At 35.1% G+C, this 15380-nt stretch overlaps 1 protein-coding gene across 1 annotated transcript in view; it reads right to left on the minus strand.

Moving 5' to 3' along the window:
* The window catches only part of vps8 (VPS8 subunit of CORVET complex), a 372860-nt gene that overhangs the window by 326478 nt on the left and 31002 nt on the right, over positions 1 to 15380 (minus strand). The window contains exons 12-17 of the mRNA XM_069196707.1: positions 13821 to 13928; positions 11058 to 11138; positions 9465 to 9635; positions 6313 to 6387; positions 3246 to 3281; positions 1250 to 1340 (exon numbers count right to left, since the gene is read on the minus strand). Of these exons, the coding sequence (XP_069052808.1) occupies positions 1250 to 1340; positions 3246 to 3281; positions 6313 to 6387; positions 9465 to 9635; positions 11058 to 11138; positions 13821 to 13928 (562 nt within the window). The remainder of the gene's footprint in view (positions 1 to 1249; positions 1341 to 3245; positions 3282 to 6312; positions 6388 to 9464; positions 9636 to 11057; positions 11139 to 13820; positions 13929 to 15380) is intronic.

Genomic DNA, 15380 nt, shown 5'->3' on the forward strand with positions numbered 1-15380 from the left:
GTTTAAATTGAGTGTAAGGTAATTTATGCTTCTAAAGTCATGGTCAGCATTTATTATTGTACTGTGCTGTAAACTTTTTCTGTGCCTATTCACATTATTTTATAGCGTTTTTATTGCGTTATTAAATCCGGTGGCGCTGTGTGTTAGTTACCTGACTCCCATGTCACATGGTCTGTGATTGAATCCCATGGAACTATGACTTTATTTTTTAACAAACATTTCTTTGAAAAAAATGAAACGTTTCCCTTGGTCAGAGATTAAATAAAACCTCACTCGCACCAAACAAATTTATATTTCTAAATATCACAACATGATCGAATTTAAGTAATTTTAATAACAATTTATAGTCACTTATGCGTTACAAAATAAACATTTATATTGATTTGAATCGCATTTTTATTTAAATCGTAAACGCGTGTTTAAATATATGTGTTTAAAGGCGATATACTGTATAAAAGCGCTGATTCCTATGGAGTGTGTTCCGCCGGGGATTCAAAAAATTTATTTTAAGTAAGCTGATAAAGTTTAGACTAACTGCGACACTGATCATTCATCTCTAAATAAACTTTATTTTATATAGCGTTTTAAGCGAATAGGTAATTAGATTGCTCATAAACCTAATCGCTTTTTCTACATAAACACAGCGTGATTGCTCTCTGAAAATGCCTTTTGTTTTACTTCAACGTGTCTGTACCGCGCACTTTGAATGGCTGCATCTGTACTGTAATAGCCTTAGAAAGAGTTCAAAGAAGGGCAACAAAAATGATTTCTGGTCTCAGGAGACCGTCTTATACAGACAAGTTGAAGGAGATACTGTAAATGTCTTTGGTCTCTAACAAAGGAGATTCTGATCCTTGCATACAAAATCCTAAGGAGTAGACAGGTTCAACCCAGGGGAACAATTTCACAGGCATAAGTGAAACATGGGTACTTGGTCACAATATAAAACTTAAGGTTTCCTTTAGGACAGAAAAAACACCTCCTTAATTTACTTTCATAAGTAACCTGGTTGGGAAGGCTCAAACGCGAGGCACATTTATGAAACAGCTGGTAAAAAATGTATATTCACTTGGCTATTAAACTACTAAATAAGCCAAATGGAATTAACAGTTCCCTCTCATTTGCAGACATTCCCTCTCATTTGTAATATTAATAAGGCTAATTTACTTGTTAAGCAAGGAATTTAAAAGTTATTTATTACCAGAGAACTTACTAATAGGACTAAGAAAGCTCACTGCAGGGTACTTACCCACCACGGCCTTAGCAGTGCCTTCGTGGAATGACCACGCCAGCGCCAACACCTCCACAAACTTCTCTTGCTTCAGCAAGTAATCCACTCGCTGCAATAAAGCAATACCAATTGTCATTCCAGCATGGTAAGTGCATTTACAGAAAATGTTATTCGAATGTTTTGTGACAAATCCATCATGTAGCTCAAACCAGGTAACCTATCCACCCATCTAGAATAAATTGAAATCTTCAACACAAGGTAACATTGTGCACCAAGATCTAAATCTGCACTTTTTTCAGTTAAGAACATATGACGATGTTTTTTAATTTATCATGCATATAAAGACAATATATAAGCCTGTATCATGTATCACCTAGGCATGGACATATATAGGAGGACCTTTATACACGCAGCTGTAAAAACTTGGCAAGTTTTTATAAGTTTTTAATTTGACTCACATTAATTTCAAACATAAAGGTAACCAGGTGGATAATAATTAATGTTATGACTAAAAAAAAGAAAGTAATTTCTTTCTAAGAACATTATCTGTAATGTATTATATATTGATAATTTACAGGTAGGAGACAGAAAATGGAAACATGCATGCTTAGGATCACATATAAATGTGCTGGACTGTCCTGGTTGCCTATAATGATGGTTTCCATGGCTAGGAGCCCTCGGTGACTTTGAAAAGGGGTGACTGTTCAAAGGCTTATATATTATCTTTATATGCATGATAAATTGAATTAGGAATTCGGCATTAACTTACAAGAGCAACAGTGTCTAAAGTGAAGTCAGCTTCATGACAGAAGCACAAACTTCGGGACTGTGTTAATCACACATTTATTTAAAGTGGAAGGCAAACCAGGCATGCAAATGCAGATAAATTCCAGATCAAAGACATATCATCTACTGAAAACTCTAAAAAGTAGTATACAAACTGCTCACTTGGCAATACATGTTTTTCCATCCAAAGAACATGGGCAGTGGACTACAGAGCAGTGGGAAAATGTGATGTGGTCAGATGAATCATGCTTCACCAGTGTTACTTCTAACACTGAAGGGTTATGATGGCTCTGTTACATTGATGGTGCAAGCATTCATTTAGAAATCAAGGCCTATGCTAATTGTTACTTAATAACACAGTGATCACTTTCCTGGAAAGGTGTCTTGCAGGATGACACTAAAGCCCCCACTAAAGATCACATGTGGACACCGAAAGGCTTGATGAGCATGTTACTGATGTTATCCATATGCCATAGACTTCTCAGTCACCTGATCTGAACCAAACTGAGCATTTACAGGATATTCTGGAATGATGCCTGAGATAGCGTTTTCCACTTCTATCAACCAGGCACAAGTCAATTGACTTTCTCAAGGAAGAATGGCTCCATATCGTTTCTGCAGAATTGCAGACACTGGTAGACTGTATGCCACAGCACGTACAGGCCACACTGGATGCACATAATGGACCAACACCTGATTAAGTGACTTTACCTTGGTGTTTCCATTTTTGTCTATTACTTATATAGTATTTTCTATTACTTTATATGGTATCTTTCTCTGCCAATAACTGCTCCACAAAAGCACAAAGTGAGTGTATAAAGAAATTATTTTAGAAGGGAACACTTTGTAATTAAAACAAATGTTAGATACATAGCTTTACTACGTGATATATGTATATAATTCCTGGGAAGTACATGACTATTACATCATATGCATATTGAAAAAAAACACTAAAAACTCCTATTCAATTATATTTCCATTCCCTGCAGGCAAGAAGTCCTCTAACAAAAAAAAAAGTAGGCAAAGCCTCCAAAAATATATTTCTACTGTATAAACTTCTATACGTACAGTATATATAGTTTATACAAAGTTATGAAAAAGTTAAAGCACTGCAAATTTTGAAGGAGAAATCAACTGTGTTAAAGGTAGCAAATAACAACAGCCCGATAAAGTACAGCATACTTTACTGCAACAAAGACTGTAATCCTGTCACGTAAGGTTATCTTACCTCTCTCCAGCTTCTCAGAGACAAAATATGAACTGACTGTGGAGAAAAAAAAGAATATTAGCTTACCATTACAACATTATTGCTTTCAAAACAGAAAAGTTGCACCAAAATATGTTTTGTTCTTTACAATTAAGACATCTCCCCAAGTGGTATGGAATGTGATAGCCTGAAATTCAACTATGTTGCCTTAATAAAAAATGAACCTTTCTTTTTTTTGGAAAAAAAAGGGAGATATTTTTACGGCAAGATGAAGCAATCAATTAACTCTGTATTAGTTTAAGAGTCACTTCCTTTTGAGTTCAAAATTAATTGCACATTTTTTAATCCATGATTTGCTGTTTCGCATGACAAGCAAAAATGTCAAAGCGTGTGCAGAACTCTACAGAGCACGTAATGAAACTGTTTGAAAATAGCTTTAAGACTGACAGTTGTTGCTCATTAAAGCACTGATAAGCATTAATTATAAAAGTCACTCAATACACCCCTACTGCGTTTAATAGGGCAGCTCCTTCTTCCCTTTGGAACTGAAATGTGGATTGACTGAATTGATTGAATATTGGCATGAAGCATCTCTGTGTTTAGTGTTTTTTGTTTTCAAAATAGAAACTAACACACTGTAGTACATCATTTTAGTAGACTTTTAGTTGGATTTTCTCTTTGCATTTATCAGTAACCATAAAAAGGATGCTCTTAAAATTCTGACCTCCTTAAGGCACCACCTTATTGTCAATTGCCAAGAAACTACACAGGAATGTAGTTTAATTTCAGAAAACACATTTCAAAACAGTTTAAATTGAGGCATTTTTTTCATTATTGTTATAGCTTTCAGAGATGGATCCAGTGAAGTAGAAAGCTGTGGCCAAACTCTATACAAGCAATAAAATTATAAATATGGAGAAAGCCTCTTGAAATGGGAAAATCACTTCCTCTGGGATTTGTAGCACGCTGTTTGACACCATGTAATATATGCCTTTATGAGCTATTCTATGACTGATACAAGCTAGAACCATAAATGTGCCATATCAAAAACTAGAAACATTTCTAATCAACTTGCACAGATTTCATTTTTTTACAAAGAAACCACCTGATTAAAATGTATACCTTTCATGTTCTGTTACCTCAGCCATCTTAAGTATGATTCCCCCTAGCTTAGTGCTGAGTGAACAGTTGTTCATATTTGTTAGCTTCAATTAAGCGTCTCTTGTGAACCGATACTGATTTATTCCAAGCAATAAAAAAGGTCACATTCCTGTAGAATTGTAATGTGTATGTTGCAACCAAAAATATTTTGCAAAGTAAAGAACATGTTCCAGATAACCCAGATTACTTGGTAATGATACTGCATTCATCATATACGCCAGTGTCAGCGGTGAAAATAATCAGGGTGCACACTATGCCAACAAGTATACAAATTCAAAACGAAATCACAGATCACTAAAATATTTTAACTTTTCCTAGCACAAAAATAAACTACACTTATTACTTTTATACAAATATTCTTCACACTTGAACTGATTTGTGAAGATGTTTACTATACTTGTTTATGACAACTGGTGTTGTTGCCATACATAAATAACAGTGTCTTAGTGTGAAGAATGTAATGGGAGCACATTCTCTGCAAATGCTCTGCAAATGTGACAGCTCTTACCCCCTTACAAGCCTCGCTCAAACTACTTTCCACTAATGTATCACGTCACAATTTGGTCTACTATTTTTGAGCCACTCAGTTTTGTACCCCTTAGGGGATCCTTCCACCTTCATATCTTACATGGTATCAACTCTCACACACACAACTTTCCTTTTATTCATCACATTATTTCGAGCCTTCTTCTCATGGAATATTAATTCTGACTCACCCAATTTACTCTGCAGCTCACTCTATTTTTCCCCTTTTGAGACCACCAATTATTCTGTCTGCAGCTCTTAGGACAGAGGGTACTTGTGATTCACTCGGTAATGTCTATACTCCTCCTCTCATTTCTGTGATGAGAAGATATCATTGCCTTGCCAGGCAATGCCCCACTTTGCCAGATGCTAACAGTCAGCACTGGTCCAGCAACTATTCCTGTTCCTCAGCAGTGCACTATACCATTGTGTCAGAAAATACCTTAACCTTGCAACCTGCCTGTTCATGGCCTGTGATGCACCTCAGAACAGTATTCACTGTATCTTCTTAAAACCACTCCAGCCTGTTGTGTTCCACAGGCCTGTTAACCAGCCCAATCTGTTTCTAGCAAGAACTCGTAGCTGTAAGGCCCTCACTCTCTCACCTTCCCAGAGCCTAGACACAGACAGAATCCCTTTCTCCCCAAACGGTCTTTTAAGCCTCCAGATAAATCAGATGTATGTTGGCAGCTGCAATTTAACTACTGTATTACATAAGTAAATTAAAATCCGAAAGGTTTAAGCAGAATAAAAAGTAAATGCAATTTAATAATTTGACTAAAGTTTCAATTAAGCAGTTAACCTCAGCAGGAAAGAAATCCAGCAGGTATGTGGGCCTCCATGACCAGGATTGGGAAACTCTGTTCTTGACACAATCTGCACAGCCGTCTCTCATTCTGCAGCAATTTTGATTTACCAGACAGTCATCTTGGCTCGAGGCCTCAAGGCCTCACTCTTGGGTTAGGGATTCAAGCCAAGAAAGTGGCTTCCTCACAAAGCCACAGATATTACTCCAGCTCTTCTTAAGGTGAAAACACCATCTGCCGTTTCATACAAATTCAAGCATACCATTTTGGTATCAAAGTCTTAGGAGAATGCTAATAGAATAGAGTGTAAATACATATTATGCCACCCATCATGTGACCAATTAGAATTCTCCATAATAAAGGGGAAAGAATAAGAGGCAGGAATGTGTCACAGAAACAAACGCCAAGGTGAAAATGTATGAACAGGGCAGTATTGTGCATCTATAATTCCCTTCTGTCATTACACCAGTTTTGGACCCATTTCATCTTCAGTGAAGGGCTATTAATCTAAAATCAAAGACAGATTTACCAGGGTCTTGGCAAACACTGTTCATCTTTGGAGAAATGTAAGTGGTAAAAGTGCTAAATTTATTTACCTTTGTTCCCAGATACACTATTTGACCTCCGTAGCTACAGACAGACTGGTAGCATGCTTTCTCTCCAACTAATGCCTGTGAAAGAGAACAGAGAATACTTTTATTAGGACCTAAAATTCATATTCAGACAAATTAAATGTGCACGGGAAAAATTAATCCCAGTAGCAACTATCAGTTCAGTTGGCTCAAACATATAATCAGAAATGGACCTGTGTATAAATGAGTATCTCAGATTTAACATTAGATCTTAGATGTAACTGTTATTTAAAGTGGCTTGAAATGTGAAGTGTTTACATCCATTAATAATAATTAAACAAATTCTAAATCCAGGAATGTAAATACACAATTAAAACAAGCTATATGAACATATCAAGTTTAACAACAAACAGACTTTTACATGTACATCAATACTAGGAGCCTGACACCAAATTCCAGGGACATTTTCATGAATACGCATGCACGTGTAAATAAATGTCTACAATGATAAGAAACTAAAAAATGAAATAATAAAAAGACAAACAATACTGGCTTTTATGATCAATAAATATATCCTTAAGAGTCCACTGCTCATAATAGCCCTGCTTAGAAACACACCAAAATGTTACGCTATGGTTTGCCTTTTATTCACCTCTAAAATCGCATGAAATCTGCCTAAAATGTATAACGTCTCTCTTAAGGGCTCAAAAGCTCAATTATGAGGCTGTCTAAGGTTTACAGTTGAAACAACACTGCTCAGCTTCGGTAACTTTGCAATTTCTAGACACATTTTAGTCACTGACTGAGACGGGTTTGCAATAATGCGTTTCAAGCTGGAAAAATGGCCACAGCAAGACAGAGAGAGAAAGACAGAGTTTCATTCTCATCCAATTTCAGGAGCAGATACCAACGTGAAGACACTAAGTAATAGTCAATCAAGCTCAATGTCTCTTTAAATTGGGTATCTGAGAGGTCAGCTTTTCACTCATAACTTTCCATCTACACAACCTGTCTACTGAGGGTGCTGTGACACTCCTGTCCTTTATATTGACCTTCTGTAGTGTACTGAATGACAATAATACTATCTACAGTCATCACACAGTCTCATTATCAGCTTCATTATGAACCCTCTTCACTTTCTCTCAAGAGAAAGTGCCCCGAATCATGTAAAGTGTTCCAGAAACCATGATCTTAAGTACAGAAGTGACCTGATGAAATTCCAACACATAAATGGCAAATAATCCATGACTGGATGTTTCGCATTAAGTTAACTTAAGTAACTTCTCACTTTGTGTCATCAACAGCTATAACATAAATAATTTAGAAGAGAAACAAAACATCCTTTAGATAAGGGATAACCTGATTTCTCATCAGTGTAGATCTGCCTACTATTTTTCTCAAATCCCATACTAGTAAGAAGCAAAGATTTCTAGTAAAACCAGTATTTTCCTTAATTTGTTCATTACCATTTTCTCAAAGCACATTAGAATAGGTCATAGCAAAAAGAAGCCGTATCATTTTTCTGTGTTTTAAGTGACAGTATTGATGTTTGATCAGATTATGTTTATATCATTTTTGGTCTACTGTCAGAGCTTTGGCATGGAGATAAACTGAAATCATTTTCACTGATGAAGTAACTCAACAAGGAGCTTTGGGGGTATTCAAAGGACTGGAAATTGCTTCCCAACTGCTAAATCCTTCTATGAGGAATAAAATTAAGCTGAAATCATTAACAAGACTTTTCCTCCTGATGAGTTAGAGCTCACAGAGGGCTAAATGATGGAAGTCTGAACACAGATGACAGCAGGGAATCATTAAGTAGGTTGGCATGAAATTTTAAAGTGGTCCAAAGGCTCTAAAAAGGAAATGGGTTTGATTTTTCATTTTTACCTGTTTTATTATTACTTATCCTAAGCAACTTACACTTGTACACTTTTAAAGAGTTGGGTATTTTACTGAGACAAGATTCTTGTTCACAAAAGTACCCCAAACAGAACTTGAAACTTCAGTCTTCCATTTACCAAAAACACACAATTCCTAGTATATCTTTAGAACTACAATGTGGGGGAAAATATAAACATGTTTTTTTACCAGGTTGGTAAACCCTTAGCAAGCAAAAGTTGCCATTGATAAAGAAAGTCCTGAAGGTTCCTTTCTTTATGAACTTGCGATTAGAAATTCTGCTGCCTTCTTCTAAAGAATTTTAAAATATTGCAGCAGAAAGTTGATGAAAGATTAATCTTTTAACCACCACTTAAAAGATGACATTTAAATTGAGCTTTTGTAATAATGCTTTTAACTTTGCATAAAGAGTTCTAAACCAATAAACAAGGTACAAAATCAGCTACCACAATAGAATGATTATAAGAAGAATACAGCTAAACCTCAGTTCAAAGAACTAATAGGGAGGAAGGAGTGTCCATTATTGCCAAATGCTTGTTAAATTATGAATTATGCTTTTTCATAGCAAAGAAAAACTATTATATGAGAATATATATATATACCATATTTATGCTTTCTGGAACTTTTGACTATTTTATAATTGCAATTAACACAGTCTATGAATATTGTTCCTGTGTCTTCTTTATCATAAATCTACAGTACAAGCTTGTGTGTCCTAACTACCACATATAAAATGTGTTAAAGCATATAAAACACCCATTTTAAACCACATGTCTACGTTTCTGCCTACATTTATATTCATGCCTTTTACATGTATTTTTTTACTGAAGTTTCTTCCATATTTCTCATTTCATTGTACTGTGCTTTTTTTGTCGTAAATACATAAAGAATTGCATCATGTTACAAACACTTTCTTATTTAAACAATGTCAAACAATGTCAAACTGTGATGTAATCACAATTACTGTTCAGTGTATATTTTCACTGTATAATTTAACAATATTTCACAATAAATGTATTTTAGAACTCACTTATACTTTTATTATTTACCATAACGTGTGGCAAATCTAAGCAGTTTATGTGTATTTTTAGTGTTTCAAATGTGTTTTCAGACTTTTGTGGCTTTTTAATTGTACATTTTTTCCCCTCAAGGCCTAAAAGCATTTTCCAGGTGCTGTACTTCCAATGAAAACTGTAAAAGACTCTAAAAAAGGGTGTTTATTGAACATAAATCCAAAGGACTGGGTCTAAGACCTCAGGAATGTCTTCCCTTACCAGTGCCTGGCTGACGTTGCCCCCAGTGGCCAGTGACTTGAAGTGGCTACTGTTGTAGACAAGCTGCACCTCTGCAAGGTCCAGAGTTTCCAGTTCCTCCTGACTGGCCCTGTCAATCACATGTAGCTTCTCTGAGCTGTCCATCAGCACCAGCGTCCGAGAGTTAATCCACTATCAAGGAAAACACAGATAAAGATCCAGGAGGGCACTGTTATCCCCACTGCTATGTATTGAAAAGAAAAACTAGTATATTCAGCATTCCAGTCTTAACCCTAACATAACCATGCATTTACAAATACATGGATCTAAGTACATACTGTAAATTCAATTCCTGTACAATCTTTGTAGCACTGACATACAGGAGTTCTTGTGTGTTTTATAGATGAAGAAAGATGTCTGCCCTTTTTAATATTGGCTGTAATTTATTGTGATACAAATACATAAATGATAATACATTAAGTTCCTTTTCTTTTTTCTTTACAGAAAACTATTACCTTTCTGTATAATAATAGCAAACTGAATATCTTAGACATTATGTACATTTTGTAAAATGATAGTCTGAGTAAACACAATCAATAAAAACCCTAGCAAGCAATGATTACCATGGTGCTACAATCTAACAGTGCACGATTCTTGATTGAGGGCAGTCAGAAGAGAATCTCAACAACCTCAGCAATACCAGTTAGGTCAATTAGTTGAAAAGAAACTCGATAAATTTCAGTCAATTCTAAAAATTTAATTTCTCATAGTTAGTGGTGTAATAAACTGTCTGTCTAACCTATGACTCCCTCTGCATGACAGCATTCCCAATTGTGGTAGGGAGGAAGATAAAGACGTTCTAAAATCATTAGCCCATTTCTAAGAAATGCAAAAGCATTATAAAATATGTAGCACAATCTGTGTACCTTTTAAGCCTGAGTGACCACCCATTCATTAAATACAAGATTCGATGCAGGTCTGACTTCCATTCGGCCTAAGCATGTCTATAACTCCATCCATAACTTAGACAAAAAGTGGTTATGCTGTTCTAAAATTCTCAATGGTAATTTTTCTATTTATTGAAATGTGTTTTTTTAAGACAGAAAGACAGAAATGCCATCTGATTCACTGAGCACTCATCTCACACAGGTCAAAATGCATTACTTTTTTAGTTTTTGACATATCACTCCTTCTGCATTTTACCTGTTTTGATTTTCCAGCAACGTGGATTAATTAGAATTATCAGGTGAATGTTGACTCAGCTTACAACCCTGTGTTACGCATTATCCACAGCCAGTGAAGCTGATACTCACCATCTAGTTGATTAAAAAACAAATAACCAGATCTCTTTCCATTCCAACTGCATCTTATTATTGGACATGACACAATACGAATGCAGTTAATTGAAACAAGAGTTGGTTTTTCAATTCTTCTTAGGCTAAATCATGATGACATATGACCTATGCTGTCAGAACCTACAAAAGGAGTGACCCTCTGCCAAGATGAAAGTGCACCCTCAATTCAATCTTCAGAACAGATGAAGACAAATTAAAAGCCCCATTCCAAAAAACAAGTGAAACCATCTAGATCTAGACAGGAGCAATCTTAACATACCTTTAAACTGATCAGGTCATAGTTGAGGTGAAGCTGCTTCTGCTTTATGACATGGACAGCACCAGAGTCATCCTTTTTCACCTGAGGAAAACATGAAAAAAAATCACACATGTCCTTAAAGAAAAAGGAAACACTAAAACTGTTTATTTAATCTACGAGATGCATTATCTTACAATTCTGTGATCAAAAGACCAAGTCACATAACCATTACTGTGTAGAAATTATAGGGATAAAATTGTTTGCAAAAGAGGGCTTTTTCCTATCCATGATCCTGGAAAAATCTCTGTCAGGTTTCATTCCAAATTATATCAATTTAATTTTTCCAGGATCATCCTTAACTCTATTCTTCATTTCTTTTTCTTACACTCATTGTTATTCTCCTTAAAAAAATGTGAAAGTTTAAATATTGTCTCTGCTGTGATATTTAATAATCAGAATTGAACAAAAAAACCTTCAATAAATTTACAATTTACTTAATTAATAGTTTTTCTATTCTTAAACTGCTGGAAATTGCACAGTAATAGTAAAATATGTACATAATCATCAACCTGAAAATTGTCTAATCAAACAAACAATTAGTTTATTTCAAGCCTCACTGAAGTAACTGAGAGCTTAGTCTGAATGAAACCAACACATAAAGGAGGACCGCAGATCCAGGGATGAAAGCCTCTGCTTTAATTGCCACTTAGAATTCAGAGTTACATGTTTTTAACCCTTTAAGTACAACTACAAAAACACTGTCAGAAAGTAGACACATTCCTAACATGGTTGAGGTCCACTCAACCCCTCAGAGGGGCAAGGTAAATGACAATAGATACAAATGCACTCTGAATGAACACGATAATCCTATTGGTAAAACATTTCTATCTTGATGGGAGTGGAAATTTCCAGGATGTCAATGCCCCATCTACAGGGCATGAGTGGTCACTGAATGGTTTGATGAACATGAAAACAATGTCAACTATATGCTGTCCCAGTCACCAGATCTCAAACCAGTTGAATACTAATGGGAGATTCTGGAGTAGCACCTGAGACAGTGTTTTCCACCTCCATCAACAAAACACCAGATGTTGGAATTTCTGGTGGAAGAGTGGTGTTATATCTCTTCAATAGTGCTCCAGACACTTGGAGGATCTATGCCAAAGGACACTGAAGCTGTTCTGACGCTCGTGGTGACTGTTGTTTCCTTTATTTTGGCAGTTACCTGAATGTTTACTATATGCTATAGTAAAATGGGCTTTTCTCAGTAGAGCAGAAAGATTAAAGGTTGACAGTATTATATTCAACTAAATAAAGGTATTTAGTTTAATACAATTGTCTGATCATACCTATTCTAGGTATAGAGTGTTTAAGAAAGAAGTCAGTTCTTTTTTGTAGACACTCTAACTCTCATAACGACTTTAAGACCACTATACCAATACCACACAGATGAGCTCTAAAAAGGATAAAAACAACAGTCTGTGGCTGCTTCACTAATACTTGTACTTGACTTATACGTGTCATGTTTCACAATTAAAGACTGTTTCATTCAGCACAGCACTATTTGTTTTTAAAAACATGTTGGTATTTTGTAATATTTAAGACCTAAAAAAATAATGAAAGTCTTAATAAAAGATAACCTGATTAAAAGTATAACATAAAACATAATAAATATATATGGATTATTTAATGAACACTTAATTATTTAAGTTTTGTTGTGAGCTTTTTGGAAAGAACAGGTTTTTTTGGCTGTTCTCCCATGAAACTGTTCTCGTCCAGTCTTCCCCGATGACTGAGATGTGAACACTCCAATTCAACACAGAAACTGATGCCTGCAGGTCTTTTGTTAGCCTGGAATTCTTTATGACTTCCTGAATGATATTCTGGATTGCTCTTGAGGAAATCTTGACAGTCATAGTTAGACTCACTGTAGTCCTGAATATTTTCCATTTGTAGACTGTGAAGACTATGTTACTCACAGTGGTCTAGTGGGACCCCACATGTTTATGGTTTTGTTACCCTCTCTAAACAGATAAGCATCACATACTCTTTTCCTGAGGTTATCTATTGTCTCTTTTAACCATGGCATAATCTATTTCCAGTAACCTGTATGAAGACCAGATTCACTGAGTTTCTTGTCCTTGTTTATTTACTGAATTAACCACCTGATTTTTAACTGAGCTGCATAAGCCGGATGTGCTCTTATAATTTCTCATATACTGATTCCTATTTAGGGCATCATGTTGGCACAGTGCTTAGTATTGCTGCCTCTGCAGCACTGGGACCATAGGTTGAATTCCTGGGGTGCTATGCTTGTAGAGTTGGCATTTAGTTTAGTGTTCCTGTGTATGACATGTGATTGACCTTAATGTGGTGTCCCGTCCAAGGTGTATCCCCGGATTGCGCCTAAAACTTTCAGGATAGATTATGGACCACCACGACCCTGAATTGGATAAGCAGTTATTCAAAGTGATGATATGATTCCTATTTATATTCTTCAACTTTATACATCAATGCATCTAAAAAACCCAATGGTTTGATTAAACTAGGGTAATGTGGTAAGAATTGGTATATTCCATAATTATATTAGGGTTCTAGCCACTGTATACAGACGGCAATCTGCAATTGTAATTCCATAAACAAGATTCCTTAGCAAAATGACAATTAGTTTCACAGACAATACTACAAAATAAATGTATCAATCCATCACCAATAGCATACCTTTTAGCCACATCCATGGATTCCACAGAACCCAGTAAGAATAGTTAAAAGGGAAAAACTTACTAAAAGGAAATGGACAACATCTCCTCTGCAAAAGGCCAGCATGGGGTTTACGGTCTTCTGTATGGCAACAAATTGCCAGGCCAATTGGGGAACACTGGCTGGGTCCGTCTACATGAAAGAATACATAAAGAGAAACTGCAACTGAGAGAAGAGCTTAACCATTTCTAATTTAAGACTTTTTCTTCAGTCTAGTTACATCAAACTTGGCATGGCTAAAATTTAAATTTCAACTTTTCCTGTGTCCTTGTTTACCCATAGTTTACCAGTTTTAGTTTTAGAGTGAGCCTCCTTCACTTGTCTTTGTTTTAAAGCATACCGTAACCAAATAAAAAAAAGTTAATGTGAATTCAAAAGCTTAACTACACTGATGAGAAAAAGAGTGCCTAGCTTTTATGCTGCAGAGAACAAATGACATTATATTATTATAGCAAAACCCTCTCTGACAAAACTAATACTTATTAAATGATGCCTTTCTAGAAAAATAATAGAAGTGACATTCTACTTAATGGAACTCTAAATGCTAGACTCATAAAGCTTTCAAACTGAGTGCAGCTATTTCTATTGCTCTGTCACTTAATTTGAGATCCATAAGTGAATCCTCCCCCTCACCAGGATTGCCTGAAAAATGGTACAAAAGTATAAGGTGCTTCATAAATGGAATGTAAAAACTGTTTTTTCTAATTAAAAAATAAAAAAGATACATGTCATTAAAATTTCACTTAAAAGATTTACCACTAAAATATTTTTGTCTTATTGGTTTATTTTTTTTAAACAAATTCCTGGTTACCACCAAAAAGTGTACAAATGTAAATTCTACATTGCATCGGGTAAGATTTTCAGGATAATTTCACATTAAAAAATAAAAGACCAAAATTATATTATTTTATTATAATAAAAAGTTAACACATTCAGTTACAGCAGTATTGGCCTTTGTCAGTATTGGAGATTTCACTAAACTTCACCATGTAATTATTTTTGGCGTTTAAAAATATGTTTTCCTTTAAAATTCAAGAAGGACTAATTGTGTCTTAACTATATTCCATTGAAGCCAGATTAGTTTATTGCTCTCTGAGTACATGGTGATCTTTATCATTATTAACTGTGTTTTTTTTTAAATACACCCATCCCTTGATTTCAGAAAACCCTCATTAAGAAATTGATTTATAATGAAGCATGTATTTTCATAACTGTTTCGTAACTGTTTTTCATGGTTTCAAATAATTTGTTTCTACAATTAAAATGAATTCCTCATATCTGATCATATCATTTATCCTCATAGCATTACCTCCCAATATATCATTCCACAACACTGTTTATTAGTGCATCTGCACTGTGTTTTATACATTTTATCTTATCATTTTATCTTTTTAACTACTTTACTGCGATAGTCATGCAATCATGCAATAGTGTTCTTACTTTGATGATTCAGTGCTCTGTTAGGGTATAATAAGTAATATTGGATTATTTTCTAGAGCTTGAGAACAGATCTTAAGGTCTTATATGTAAAGGGAATTTCATTTTTGGTTGACAAATGTTCACTTTATGAAGGGAATGGGTGTA

The sequence above is a fragment of the Lepisosteus oculatus genome, chromosome 12, assembly GCF_040954835.1.
Source record: "Lepisosteus oculatus isolate fLepOcu1 chromosome 12, fLepOcu1.hap2, whole genome shotgun sequence".
Lineage (NCBI taxonomy): Eukaryota > Metazoa > Chordata > Actinopteri > Semionotiformes > Lepisosteidae > Lepisosteus > Lepisosteus oculatus.